Source organism: Mesoplodon mirus, assembly GCF_964341445.2.
Source record: "Mesoplodon mirus genome assembly, chromosome: 8".
NCBI lineage: Eukaryota > Metazoa > Chordata > Mammalia > Artiodactyla > Ziphiidae > Mesoplodon > Mesoplodon mirus.
In genome coordinates this window covers 39730303-39746307 of record NC_138984.1, presented here as the reverse complement: position 1 = coordinate 39746307, position 16005 = coordinate 39730303, and the positions used below count along the sequence as shown (strand labels likewise).

Genomic DNA, 16005 nt, shown 5'->3' with positions numbered 1-16005 from the left:
GCCCCTCCCTTAAATATTGGAGTTGCTCATGTCACCATCCCCTATTTTCTCTTCTTTTCACTGACCTGTCCTCCCTACTTCCTCTGTCTACCCAATGGGCTTCAACTGCCGCCAGCACACCGGTATTCCTAGCTGCTAACCTCCCCTGAGCTCCAAGACTCTGTTTCAGTTGTCTTTGGGTTTCCATCTCCAGTTGGATGGCCCAAAGATTCTTCAACAAAACATGTCTCAAACCAGCCTCCTTTCACCTCTCCCCTCCAGTCTAACCTTTTTCCTTTCTTGGTAAATGGTGTTACCATCTGTCTAGCAGTCTATGTGGTGAGAACCTTAGAATTTGCCTTGACTCTTCCCTATTTGGACTTAAAGTTCTAGGATCTCTACATCCAACATAGCCTTTGAATTAACTCCCTTTTCTCTGTCACTGTTAGTCCAGCCCTTATCATGTCACCTGGGTTAATGCAACAGCCTCCCAGATGGTTTCTCTAACTTTAGTCTCTCGTCTTCTAATACATCCTCCACATGGCCACCAAACTGAACTTTATAAAACAGGATATTCCTGGTTTGTAACTTTTCAGTGGCTCCACATGGAGTACAAAGTGGCCAACCAACTCTAGCCTATCTTTCCAACCTGAGCTTTGAGAACTTGCCTTTACTTGTATCTATTAATTTGTCCTAAACTACTTCCATGCTTCTGTGGCTTAGCTCATGCTACTCCTTAGAATGTCCTCGTTCCTTTGGTCCACCTGGTAAAATCCTATTCATCATTCTTCAAGTCTTCCCTTTATACCTGTTATCTTCACCTTTCCCCAAACACCCCACCCCCATCTTGAAGGAAGAATTGTTCCCACATCTGTGTTCCCACACATTTCTTCATTATGGGACTAAACATAGAGCTTTTGGAGTCACTTGTTGACTTACTGTCCCACCGTGTATTTTCAAAGGCAGAGACTGTATTATTCATCTTTGTAGAACCAGGGTCTAATTCAGGGCTTGGATCATAGCTGGATGCTCAATAAATCTCTATTAAATAAACAAATTAATAGACCTTTTTCTGTTTGTGGTATTCAGTTAGGCTGTAGCTTCACTATGATACCAATATATGAAAACAGGTGTTATATATCAGAGAACATAAAGCAGCTTTTAGTGACACATACGGAGTTTGGATTTCTATTAAAATAGTTTTAAATTCTGATAACTGCTACAGTGTGAACTATATATGGCTTATAATAAGGATAAATAGAGCTGATGTTCTGTCAACATCATGACTACCTTCCTTAAAAAAATAACTCATTTGCTAAGCTGCATTATCTACTATTTATTCATTCATCCATTCATTCCTCCATTCACACCATACCCCTTTCAAAAAGAATTTAAACTTAAAATTTTTAGTTAATTTCATTTATCAGCGTGTTCTACCCGCCCATGTATCTCTGGTCTTCCTACCTAATGCAGTTAGTAACTACTGAAGGGAAAAAAAAATTATCCAAGACCATTAAACTCACTAATTCTAATTCTATAATATTTCTTGAAAATAGAGATTTCTCTTTATTATTCATTGAATCAATCTCCTAACTAGAACTTTTTAAATCCAAACAGCTAACATAGTATTTTGTGCCCTAATATTTTCCAAGGTATATTAGGCACACATAACATAATGAAAAGTAAATTCTACATCTGAGTATTTCATACTGCTAACATTTATCCTATTTTGGAATGTCATTATTTTCCTGTCAAAATAAATCCCCATGGAAACAAGCCAGTTTTAAGAGACAGGAAGTACCACAGAATATGTAACCAAAGTGTTCCCTTACTGTCCTTTATGAGGACAGAGCATGTGACTTCAGGGCTCACTCCTCAGAGAAACTGCATGCAGCCGGTGGACTCACCTGGCGAATTCTGGGGAGAGGACACAGGAGAGCCACGTGGGGACTGACAGTAGCTGGGATGGAGTAAGGCATGTGGAGGCACATATGACATTATCTCTTCTTCAAATAAACTGGGGAAAGACAAGAAATAAAATGCATACTTTAGCCAAAGAGGTGGGTAAATGCCTTGTTTCCGCAATGAGTAAGTCGATCTCTCTGAGCAATTCCATCTGAGGTCCAGTTCACGTCCCAAAGAAAGCACCTGTCCCCGTTCTCCTGCAGGTAATTCGTGGGACAAAAACAGTTGGCTCTTGCATCTTTTGTGAAACCTGTGGTTATTTTCCTGTTTTCCTACCAACTTTGGACAGCATGATCTCTATTTTGTTACTTTAAGTGAGTTTGAGTTTGCACGTTCATCTGAAAATAGCCTGGGTTTTTACGTCTAGGAATATGAGTCAAACACAAGAGACAATGTTTATGGAAGACCCATAGTAAATACACACAGTATATTCATACCTTCATTCCAAGACACATACAACATGGTCTCAGCCTTCAAAGAGCTCGGGATTTCATTGGAGAATTAAAAGCAAAATAAAACAAAACACCTCTTAAATAATTACAACTGCTAAATAATAAGCTTCCTCATTTAGTCTGGCTTTGTAATGTTTTTCAAATGTGAGGATTTTGATGGTATTCAACCTAGTGTCTTCTTTCTCCTTCATACTGAAATTTCTGTTTCTAATACTCTCCTAAAAGATAGTAACCAGGGATCTGAGATCTTGGAATCCTAGACTTTTCATTAACTATTATGATAAAGAAATGTACTACTGATGATCAAATATACAAACACTTGACAAAATAGAATCAACAATATAAGTAAGAGTACTTGTGTTTTTATACTTTTTTTTTTTTTTTTTTCTTTTTGCGGTATGCGGGCCTCTCACTGTTGTGGCCTCTCCCGTTGCGGAGCACAGGCTCCGGATGCGCAGGCCCAGCGGCCATGGCTCACAGGCCCAGCCACTCCGCGGCATATGGGATCCTCCCAGACCGGGGCACGAACCCGTATCCCCTGCATCGGCAGGCGGACTCTCAACCACTGCGCCACCAGGGAGGCCCGTACTTGTGTTTTTAAATTAAGAGTAGAAGTAGCTTTCCCTCAAACTTGGTCACATCTAGAAACCTGCTACTTGTTTTCAAAAAACATTGAGAAAAAGTGGCAACACTTTAGTGTTGCGAAGATTTAAGGAAAGAACTCCTAAGGGTTATAGCACTGGTTTTCCACTGAGCTTATTTTGCCATTCCCCACACTCTATGGGACATCGCACAATGTCTGAGGACGTTTTTGGTTGTCGTAACTGGGAGACGGGGTGCTTTCGGCATCCAATGGGTAGAGGCCAGGATGCTGATAAACATCTTACAATGCACAGAATAGCTCCCTGCAACAAAGACATATCCAGCCCAAAATGTCAATACTTTTAAGGCTGAGGGACCCTGGGTTACAGCAATGCAATAACAACTTGATAATTCTTTCTCTGGTTCTTCATTCACCTGCACACGTCTGCTAAACCACTATAAACCACTATCACAAAAACATTTTTAGAGACCATAGTTTCTTAAGCCATATTTCCACTTTTAAACTATAAAAGTCAAAAGATTTAGAAACAGAAGCAATAAGTAATTGTATTTGTAATACCAAATTAAGCCCTGAAACAGTCAATTCTCTTTCTCAATAACCATTGAAATAATGTGAATTTTAAGTTGATTGCTAAGGAAAAATGCCATATAAACAGTTGATAACATAAAGGTCTAGAAATTCATAGCTAAATTAATTGAAAAGTAGGAATTAGCACCCTCTCCTCAAACATCTATACCTGTGTCCTTTGCTCCATGACACTTACTTCCTTTAAATACAACCAATATGCAGAAATCGTTCTTATCAAGAGAGAAATTTTTTTACTTGAAAAATTTAATATAGGAGAGATAGCAAATAACATAAAAACACTCAATACATATCATCCAGGATTAGTACATGTTAACCCTATTACTTTTGCTTCAAACACACATGCATACTTAGGGATGTCTATATATCTGTATATAGCTGTATCTATATATCTGTGTGTATGTATGTTATGTATATGAAGTCCCTTTTGAGTGCCTCTATCATGACTTTAACATATCCTTCCATAGTCTGATACTTTGCAACATATGTACAGATGAACAATATACAGTTTTGCTTTATGCGCTGCTAAAAAATTATTTAAATACTTTATAAGTATACTGAATTCTTGAACTTTTTTTATTCAACAATATATTTCTGGTATCTGTCTGTGTTGATATATAAGGGTCTAGTTTACTACTTTTACCTGCTATGTAGTATTCCATTCTATTAATGTATTAGTTTATTTATCCATACCTTTCTTGACAAATATTGACTTTTTTTCCCCAACTGTGTGCTTTTTATCAATAATGGTGCAATGACTATCCTGTATGTATCACCTTGTATACATGTAATACAGTTTCTTAGTGTAAATATGGTATGTATCTAAAAGCAGAGTTGCTCAGTCATAGTGTATATATTTTTTAATAGATCTTTATTGGAGTATAATTGCTTCACAATACTGTTAGTTTCTGTTGTACAACAAAGTGAATCAGTCATATGCATACATATATCCCCATATCCCCTCCCTCTTGAGCCTCCCTCCCACCCTCCTAATCCCATGTCTATGTCATCGCAAAGCACTGGGTTGATCTCCCTGTGCTATGTTGCTGCTTCCCACTAGTTAACTGTTTTACATTCGGTAGATGTTGATGCTATTCTCACTTCGCCTCAGCTTCCCCCTCCCTTACCGTATCCTTAAGTCCATTTTCTATGTCTGTGTCTTTATTCCTGCCCTGCCACTAGGTTCATCAGTACCTTTTTTTTTTTAGATTCCATATATATATGTTAGCACACGGTATTTGTTTTTCTCCTTCTGACTTATTTCACTCTGTATGACAGACTCTATGTCCATACACCTCACTGCAAATAACTCAGTTTCGTTTCCTTTTATGGCTGAGTAATATTCCATTGTTTGTACATATATGCCATATCTTCTTCATCCATTCATCTGTCGATGGACACTTAGGTTGCTTCCATGTCCTGGCTATTGTAAACAGTGCTGCAATGAACACTGTGGTACATGTCTCTTTTTGAATTATGGTTTTCTCAGGGTATATGCCCAGTAGTGGGATTGCTGGGTCATATGTTAGTTCTATTTTTAGTTTTTTCAGGAACCTCCATGCTATTCTCCATAGTGGCTGTATCAATTTACATTCCCACCAACACTGCAGAAGGGTTCCTTTTTCACCACACCCTCTCCAGCATTTATTGTTTCTAGATTTTTTGAGAATGGCCATTCTGACTGGTGTGAGGTGATAGCTCATTGTAGTTCTGATTTGTATTTCTCTAATAATTAGTGATGTTGAGCATCTTTTCATTTGCCTCTTGGCCATCTGTATGTCTTCTTTGGTGAAATGTCTATTTAGATCTTCTGCCCAATTTTTAATTGAATTGTTTGTTTTTCTGATATTGAGCTCCATGATAGCTAAAAGCAGCGTTGCTCACTCATAGTGTATATGTCTTTTTAACTGTACAAGATATTGTCAAATTGTCCTCCAAGGAGGTTGTAGAAATTGCAATCCATCGAGTCCAGAAAACATGGAGTTCCTACTTCTTACTTGGTATTACCAGACTTTTTGATTTTTTCAAATTTAATAGTATGAAATAGTATCTCATTATTTGAAATTGCATTTTATGATTACTAGCATCTTTCCATGAGTTTATTGGCTATTCATGCTTCAATTCCTTTGAAATGCCTTTTTATATTCTTTTTTAAAATTTTATATATTTAATTTATTTTTATTTTTGGCTGCGTTGGGTCTTTATTGCTGCATGCGGGCTTTCTCTAGTTGCGGCGAGCGGGGGTTAACTCTTCATTGCGGTGTGCGGGCTTCTCATTGCGGTCGCTTCTCTTGTTGCGGAGCATAGGCTCTAGGCACGTGCGCTTTAGTAGTTGTGGCTCATGGGCTCAGTAGCTGTGGCTCGGAGGCTCTAGAGTGCAGGCTCAGTAGTTGTGGCACACGGGCTTAGTTACTCCGTGTCATGTGGGATCTTTCCAGACCAGGGCTCGAACCCATGTCCCCTGCATTGGCAGGCGGATTCTTAACCACTGCACCACCAGGGAAGCCCCTTTTTATATTTTTTATCCATTTTTCTTTTGGGTTATTTTCTTTCAAATTGATTTAAAGGCATGCTTTATGTATTCATGATATCTTTGTTTTATGTGTTGTGAATATATTCTTCTAGTTTGTTGCCTTCTTTATGCCTTTATATGTGGTGTCTTTCATTACATAAAATTAAGAATGCTAATGTAGCCAAATTTATCAATCATTTCCTATATAAGCTCTGTTAAAGGCACACTTCTTATATTAGTTGAGTTAGTGACAGAATACATGAAATAGAATAACCAATAACAAATACAACAAAGTTATTTTAAAATTCTTGAGTTTTGTAATAGCTATATTGGAAAATAATCTTACATGGGTTTATTTTAAAATGAACAATTTCCTAGAGCTATATCATTTCTACATTGCAGCTTGCTGATGATATTCAAGTCCATTTGTACCAGGAGTGACTTTCCTTTTTAAGAAATAAACAATGTATATAGGTAAAAATTAAATAAGATACAAGGATATAATGTACAGCACAGGAAATATAGCCAATATTTTTATAATAACTTTAAGTGGAGTATAATCGATAGAAACATTAAATCATTATGTTGTACACCTAAAATAAATATAGCATTGTAAATCAATTATACTTTAATAAAAATATTTTTATTAAAATGTAATTCACATACTACAAAATTCACCCAAGAAAATAAATATTTTTAAATACAAAAAAGAAAGAAATAGACAAAGTATAAAAACAGAAACAGAGACTCCATCTACATATCCAACAAGCCCACTGCCTGAGTTTATAGTTACTGATTCAAATGACTCAAACTCCAAAGTAAAATAAAAAATAAAGATCTGAGAATATCCCAAAATGTTTCAATAATCATTAAATATTATTTATTAAGCATGCACATGTAATATATTGTGTCACAGCATACAACTATTTATTTGCTCATCCAAATGAAGTAAAAGTCTAGAATTAACATCATTTGTCATTTGTATGTAATAATTATAAAGCTACTATATGTAAGTAAATTTCTCACACTTCTCCAAAGGCTCAACTTCAGAAAACATGCTTATTTTCCCAAAAGGGCAAAAATGTAGCCTTGCTCTTTATATATAAATCAGTTTTCAAATATTTTAAAATTCAACCACATAACATATAGAAATTCATGCCAACTGTGGTGTTTAACAATGTACAAATATTATAAACTATATTGTAACTCAAAATATTTAGGACTATACCATCTAAGGATTATTTAACTAAGGACAGGTGAACAATAATCATGATTTCTGTTTTGCAATCATTTTTGCTTTTAGTAATTCCAAAAGTAGAACTCTTTAAATAAAAAAACACAGACTTCTAGAATGAATCAAAAGAGTCCTATCCCAGCCAGAATTCTGTAATAAATGTCACTACTTTATCAACAACCAAACTATGGTAGAAACATCATACTCCATATTAATTGCCCAAGAGTCTTCATGAGTATCTAGCATGCTACATCCTGCTTTCAGAACTGCCAGAACACCACAAGTTGAAGGTCACCACCTGGGCTGAGAAGTGACGCCCAACCACCAATACATCTTGTTCAGGATAAAATGAAGTGAAATAACTATGGAAAGTGATTATATCCCTTTGAATTATGCTCCAACCACAGAGTAAAAGAAAATAACTTTTTGGCTTTAGTTTTACAAATATGGCAACTATCGAGCACACAGTAGAAATGGTTAGAGTTAATAATATGAATAAGACTATTCATAATAATAATAATAATATGAATGAGACTATTAACACTTTGAGATAATAAAACATTGCTGATATGGCCAAGCATGGCTTCCCTTTAAGCCTATGGAGGTTACAGTAGTAGGTGCCCCAGTCACTAGGTTACAGCAAAGCATTATTTTACTCTGATCTCCTACACTTGAGAGATAATATCAAAAATGAAAAAGTCTCTTTAAAACTTGCCATTCTAAGCTACTCTAAAGTTTAAAACTAAAGCTCACCTAACCATCAGAAAAGAAAATATAATTGGTCAGTATTAGGAAGGTCTATCAAGTTGGCAGTGAGTACCAGTGACCAAATTTCAACTTTCTTATCTGATTTCCCATCTTAAATTCTCAAAACCATAAAGTAAATAGATAACGTCAAATCAGCAAACAGGGACAAAACACCTTTCGAGAAAAAAATTTTGGAAGAAAATATAAATACAACCTCTCTTCTACTCTGATGAGGCAAGCCAGGTATAACCTCCTGCTCCCTTCTGTGATGGGACATTCTACTCATCGGCCTCTACAGACTTTTCGTTCTCCAGTACCACCTCCTTTGCCAGCAGGGTGAGAACAAAATCAAACTGATTCCAGTGATAAGAAATGAAATCTGAAATGAATTATCACTAAATCAGCATCTTATACCTTCAATGTGAGTATCCTACGAGTCTTTAAGAATATAGGCTGCCAACATTGGCACGTTATTTTCTAAAATGCTCCACGATGCCTGATGATAGGAGACTTCCCACTTCAAGAAGTGGTTACGTACCTCAGCAACATAACAAGGTCGGCATCACTTGAAAGACGCACCAATCCTGGGGTTCCTTCAGTTCGGATAAATTGGATCTTCTCCCTATTCAAGCAAAGAAACAGCTCAAATATGTGTAGTAGACTTTTGAGACATAACTCAGTACTTTAGGTACCATTTTTTTTTAAACAATGGTCACACATTTTTGGGGGGACTATTATATGGCAGCTACTGTGCCCTAGGAATACACAACCAAGAAAAACATGCTCCTTGCCTTCAAGGAGGACCTTGCGAGCATGAACATCACCCAGTTCTAACACTGCCAAAAAAATTATTTTATTGCTTTCATCGTTTGCTGCCTAAATACTACTGTGGGTAGCAGCACCATCCAACCAATAAAACTCAGTTTCTGCTTTGAGTTAAAAGCCTTGTTGTGGGCTTGAATCTAAGCAACAGTCTGGACCATTCAGGCTGATTCTCTCTTATTCCAAAAAGGGAGTGTGTAGGGATATTCATTTATTTTCCTGAGGATATACCTCTACATTATGTGTAATGAGTACATTCCTACTTGGAAGCAAGTAGTATCTATAAATTATATATTCAATATAAAAGCATATGGCCCTCTCAAATAACTGAAACCTAAACATTTTCAGTTACTATAGTTGGTGAACTAGATTGTGCATATACTTGTGCAAATGTACATATACATACACATATCAAACACAACAATGTGAGTTATCTGGACCATTATTTTATTATAGTTATATGTGATAACACAAGTTTTTGTTTGTTTGATAAGTCATCGTTTTGCTAGTTTCAATTCTTGGTATGAATATAAATTCAGTAAAATTTTTCCTGGTTGCTTCCCCTCATTTACATCATGCCATTTCAAAGCACACCATATCAATTTTGATAAGATGAGGCCAAAATTAAGAACATAAACTATGGTACTGAAAGCATTACATTTGATAGGAACATAGGGGTCAACACAAGCATATAATTTTACTCTAAGTGCTAATGACAATATATTCTGATTCCTGTATACTATGAAATAAAATATCAATCTCTGATGTAAGTATTTATTTAGATTTAGTTCTTTTCCACAGAGTATCTTGTTTTCCTGTTTGATATTTACACAAAGCTCTAATGAATTTTATATTCCCAAATTTCAAATTCTAATTCAATTGCATGCAGGCTTGAAAGTAATGAGGTGAAAGGCAAGGTTTAATTGTTGAGATGAAAAATTCCCTAATGTACAGAAAAGTCAACTGATACGCTCTTAGCCACACAGCTTACTGGGAATGATAAACAGAAGGCTTCTTCTGCCTAGATCCATTTTACATAACCTGTTAGCATATGATGCACCTAATCTTTGATATTATCAACTTTTCTTTTTGGTCCTTTATTGCCAGTAGCAATATTATATGTTTTATATAATTTTTATATGATCTAATTTTATATCATGAAATTTTATTCTATAGCTATATTATATATACTATATATAGTAGCTAGCTACTGGCAATATAGATACAGATATAGCTACACATATAGATGAATGGCAGACATATATATAAAGAAACTATTCAGAAGAGAAAGTCCAGCCTCTCCTCTCTGCTTAAGGTTATTTCAGTCTGAAGTCTCAAATCAAGCAGAACATTTTTCCTCGAGTGTTACAATCATATGTCTGAAGCACATGACAGAAACCAAGGCCCATTATCTGGTAAATGGCTTTTTGATAAGAGATGTAAAAGTTAGTTTAAAGAAAGCTAAATTAGAGAAAAGTTATCTTGGAGGAAAAAATGAACTTGACCAAAGAAGTACTCTTGTAAGGGTCAGTAACAATATGTTTTGATCTTGAAGAATCAAAAGCTGTCTCCAATAAATATACAGTTTATCTCCTCAGTCTATCACTACAATGAACGAGGCAAACTGAACACAACGAGAAAAGAAACGGGCTGAGCACTCTCTTCCACTCCTTTAACTGGACCCACACAGAAGGGGTTGAGTGATGAAAAAGATAGCATGCTCCGGACTATGGCTTGTATGTATCCTGTGATAGCCTGTGAACAAGGAACAGATCATAGCTTCCTGAGTCAGAAGGATGACAGGGTGAGGGAAGGAAAGGGAAAGACACCAGTGTAAACATGCCAATTGGGAAACTTTTCATCATTTTCCAGATATTACCTAATGAGGCAGTGAAGGCAACTGGTCTGATTCTTTGGGCCAGAACATACCAGAGGCAGGCTGAGACTAGTTCTCTATGGGCCCAGCTCATTTATCACAATGGCAAGTGATGGGTCATGTGCTTCCGGAACAAGACACTGGAGCATGTTATCTGATGTACATCACACCACTAAGGACTTTATTATATTAATATGCGTTCATTCAGCAAACATTTTCTGAGTGCCTACTGTGTGCTGGGCATGGTACCACATACTGGGAATCCAACTGGGTGTAAGACACAGCCCCTTTCTCAAAGAGTTCATGGTGCAGTGGAAGAGAGACAGACCATGGGCAATTCCATTATGACACGAAAATATTTAAATTATTCCATTCACTTAACTGAGCTCTGTTTAGACCTTATACCCACTCTTCTTCTAATAAGTCCTTCACGAAGTTATTTCACGCAGAAACAAAGAAGGCATTGGTTTATTGACTGTCAAGAAAGCAGATCAAGGCTGAGGAAGAAAAAGAAGTCAGTAGCTATCCTCAGAAATGTCACCAATCTTTCCTGAAGGGGAAAAAACGGGAACTACTCCTCGGTTATCAGGTCCTTGCCCAATATTCTACAGGCTGGTATTTCTTTTCTTTTTTTTTTTTTGCGATACGCAGGCCTCTCACCGCTGCGGCGGGAGTCCGGACGCGCAGGCTCAGCGGCCATGGTTCACAGGCCCAGCCGCTCCGCGGCATGTGGGATCTTCCCGGACCGGGGCACGAACCCGTGTCCCCTGCATCGGCAGGCGGACTCTCAACCACTGCGCCACCATGGAAGCCCCAGGTCAGTATCTCTTAAACTGGCATCGTTGCCTACTAGAAATCTACAGACATAATCTTGAGTTCTTGGAGAATTTTAAAATGCTGTGTTTTCACTTTGATGATCAAAACTGCTAACATGAAGTAAGCTATTGTGGACAATCTAGATGACATTCATGACTCAACATTACTAAGTGACTTCAACCTCCCATGTTTGCATTTACAAAACACTTGTTGCCAAGTGATCAGAGGTGAACTTTCAGGGTGTTGATGAACAGGGCTTTGATATTAAATATGATAACAGTCCCTGTCTGCTACTCACACGCAATTCTTTCGCCATTTAAAAAGACAAGACTTTTCTTTGGAAGTATTAATTTGCAAATTAAATGATCATGATGAAGTGAGACAAGGTAATGTATGTATAAATTGCCATAGGCTAAAGAGAAAACAAAATAAATGGACTTAAGAAGTGAATTATGCATTTATGCTAAATAAAGCAAAAAAGATGTTATGGTTTATTCTAAGAACAAAAGTTTTAATATAGTTTAGAAGTAGAAAAGTGGCGGTAGAATCATCACAGGGTACGTTTAATGATGTATTTTTCTTCAGTACTGTACTTGGGGGTGCACCATTAAATGAACTGGCTCTTCACATAGATAAAAATAAGCTATTTGTTAAGAAAGAAAAGTGATGACCACAATAATGCCACAGATGCATGATATACCATTAGATGCAAAATCAAAAGAATCAAGTCATAACACAAGTGAAACCAAAAGCACAAATGTATCTTTCCACTGACACTGGTCTCAACATTGGTGATCTGGCTTCTGAAAAACAAAACCTTCTCACAATATCATTCATTCAAATGTTATTTTTTTAGTTTTTACTTAATTTATATTTCTTTTGGTTTTATAGCTTATAAAAGCTGTAAGGATAAGAAGATTATGTATATTTTATATTTGTATACATTTAAGTTTCATTAAAATAAAAGTGGTTAAAATCACCATTGTAGATCTGCAATGCTTCTTTTCCTTTTAGGATGGAAAATAACAGATTTGGCTCCTAAAAAATTTCCATGAGTCCACCCAGTGTCTGAAATAAACATAAAAAGTTTGAGAAATGTTGTTGATGATTCATATGACTCTGATTAGAGGGACATTTGAAAGTTACATTAATGTATTTATTCATTTATTTTATAAATTTATAGAGTTAGAAGGAATCCGTGGCAGTCCTCTAATTTCTTTCTTTACTGCCTTCACCATAATGAAGAAATTCTATTCAATTTTAGTGGTTTATAATGAGAATTAAGATTACATTCAAATAACATTTTATCATTTGACCATCTCTGAATGGGCATGTTTCTCACTGTGCCCTTTATAGCACATTCCAGCATTTTCTCCACCGCACTTTCTCACACGGCCACTCAGTTATAACTTCAGTTCCTTTTGAATTGTGAGATTCTGGAGGGCAAAAGCCCTTCCTCCTTTATCTTTGTGCCTCCAAGCACCTAGCACTATGCTGTGCACACAAGAAGTGCTCAGTAAAATCAAACCAGGCACATGATCAGTTAACACCAAAACAGATTTGGCTCCTAACAAATTCCCCTGTGTCCAACTCAGTATTTGGAATAAACTTATATTTATAGCATTTTTTTGTTGTGGTGGAGAAAAGAGAATCAGAAAGCTAACATTAGATTATTGACTAAAACAGAACCCACTGTAGGAAGCGCAAAGACAGGTAAAGGCAACCTCTTAATAAGAAAACACAGCTGTTATAACTAAGAGATTTATACAGATGCTAGACTGTAGTGTCTACTGTAGTAGACATAGTGACAACCTCAGGAAAACGTCTCTGGCTATTGCTATCTCTCAGATGCCCATGGCCTTCAGATGTTGGTAACCACTTCCTCCAATGCATAGAATCACCCCAGAAGATCAACTCAAGCAGAAGATCATCTGAGGATAAGGAACATAGTCTCAAGACCAGAATTCCCACAGAAAATATCCTCATTGAAACCAACCAACATTTTGGTGAAATTAAAGTAGGGCATGTGATCAAAAACAATCCAAAGCAGGAGTGCCTCTAAACCACAACACTCTCTGGACTGTAGACTCTGCACACACACGGTTCCTGTAGATACAGTTTAGTAAACCTTCAAAAATATATATGTTGTTAAAAGCTGCCTTAGGGCAGTTTTAGAGAAATTGCCCTGACCTCTCTGATGGTGTAACGTCAAGAAAGGAAAATTAGTACTGATCATTCTTATTTCTGATTACAGTCACAGGGCACGGTCTGACTTGAAAGGTAAGAGCCAGGCAGTAGAAAGGTCAACTTTTTTTTCTACTTCTCATTATACAGGTTAGGTTTGGAGATACAGGTCCATTATTGTCTCGTGATTCTTATGGACGCACAGAAGTGACATCAATTAGCCATATATGTAGAAGCAATATGTGTTGTAAATGGATATAAATCAACTGCACTAAGAATTCAGAGTTACTTAACTCTCTCTCTGCTCGTTTCTTCATCTTGAAGTAAGTATAGTTATACTATCTGCCTCATAGGTTGGTGGATTTAATGAACAAATGCAAATAAAATGTTTAGCACAGAACTATTATATAGTAGCACTCAACCATTTTAAGATATTGAGTATATTATAAGATATGCCTCATAATTATTTATTAATTTTTCAATGGACAGAATCATCTACTGAAAATAGAGCAAAATAAGATGTCTAGTCATATGCTCCCTTTTTTTGTTTCTGTTGTTGGTAAGTTATTTTAACCATGCCATTTACCTTGGTTAATTCCACAAATATCTATTGAGTACTTCTATGACATGCAGTAGATAAGACCCTGACCTCTCCATAAAACTGAAATAATGCTGTGAGTACCAAAGAGATAATACATATGAAGGGTTTACAGTTCTCATAATTCAATGGATAATGGGAGACATTATTCTCAGTAAAGCAAAATTCTATGTAAAGCAAAACCATTTTGGACTCTAAAAAAGGAATTTAGTTATTATACAAAAAAACATGTGGGGCTTCCCTGGTGGCGCAGTGGTTGGGAGTCCACCTGCCGATGCAGGGGACACGGGTTTGTGCCCCGGTCCGGGAAGATCCCACATGCCGCGGAGCAGCTGGGCCCATGAGCCATGGCCACTGAGCCTGCGCGTCCGGAGCCTGTGCTCTGCAACGGGAGAGGCCACAACAGTGAGAGGCCTGCGTACCGCAAAAAAAAACAAAAAAAACAAAAAAAACAAAAAAAACAAACAAAAAAACATGTGGTTATAAGACACCTTACCTAAGGCATTCTAACAGCTTGCACCGTAAGCCCATCATTATTCTGAAGAATTAGTATCTAGGGTATACTAGAATGCATAATTGGTGGCTTATATTTTCTTATGAATTATAATAATTTATTATGTATTTGATAACAAGTGTTTTAACTGAAAATATATTCAGGAATTGAAACTATGTTATATATGAATATATTTTATTTTAAAATCAATATATATATAAAAACAAAAAACCCCAAATGGTTATAATATAAGGCATTAAAACGGACAAGTCAGTTAAAGAGCGTGTAAAGGGACAGAGAAGGATAAGGCAGTATTTTTTCAACAGTGATATCAAATGACAAGGTAAGGGAAAAAAGAACTTCAGGCACCAATTTTTGGAAAACAGTACTACAAAAACTAGTAGTTTTCTAGATTTGGCAGTTTATTATTTAGAAAACTAAAAACAAAAAGTCCACCCACAACAGAAACAAAAACATAAAATACTTTGGGAAAACCTAGACAAGAAACATTCAGTTCCTAAATAAATAAATAAGAAAATTTTATTGTAGGAAATGAGGGGTTGAACACATGAAAAAAACTGTAGCTGTAGAATAAAAAATGGAAAACTAAATATTCTAATCGTATCCAAAGTAATTTAAAAATTAAAAAAAAATCCCCATCAAAATCCCAATGTAATTTAAAAAGTTGAGAACATTATTCAGAATTTCATCTCAATACTCAAAATAATGCTATGTGCTAGAGAATTTTAGCCAAGTTTTCAAAATAAATAATTTTTATGCTATCATTTCCTGAGATCTAAAATAACATACTAGAATATACAAAGATATATAAATTGTTGTATTAAAAAGATGGATTCTTTATATATGTGATTTTGTGTACTGGAAATGTAGTTACTTGCCCTTTGGGATAAATAGTTTTAGGTGCTATCATTAAGTCCCAAATATATTGCTATGAAATTGATTAATTTACCAAATATTTCTCAAACACCCACTTTATTCAATATAAGATATGAGGTCCCATGAGGATTAAAAAGATGAGTAAGTCACATACCTTGACCTCATGTAGCTTGTACTTGACTTGGAATAAAGTGTGTAAGAAAACATATGGTAGAAAAATACGAGATGTTTTTAAACATTT

The 16005-nt window shown here is 36.1% G+C and overlaps 1 protein-coding gene across 8 annotated transcripts in view; it reads right to left on the bottom strand.

Moving 5' to 3' along the window:
• HECW2 (HECT, C2 and WW domain containing E3 ubiquitin protein ligase 2) overlaps positions 1 to 16005 on the bottom strand; it is a 415178-nt gene that overhangs the window by 55021 nt on the left and 344152 nt on the right. For 6 of the 8 annotated variants that reach the window (XM_082629938.1, XM_082629942.1, XM_082629939.1 and 3 more), the window contains 2 exons: positions 8617 to 8700; positions 1887 to 1996 (listed from right to left, as the gene is read on the bottom strand). In XM_082629938.1, coding sequence (XP_082486064.1) covers positions 1887 to 1996; positions 8617 to 8700 — 194 coding nt within the window. Of the gene's footprint in view, positions 1 to 1886; positions 1997 to 8616; positions 8701 to 11087; positions 11274 to 12572; positions 12661 to 16005 lie in introns of those variants that run through there. The other 2 variants (XM_082629944.1, XM_082629945.1) reach the window with 2 other exon arrangements.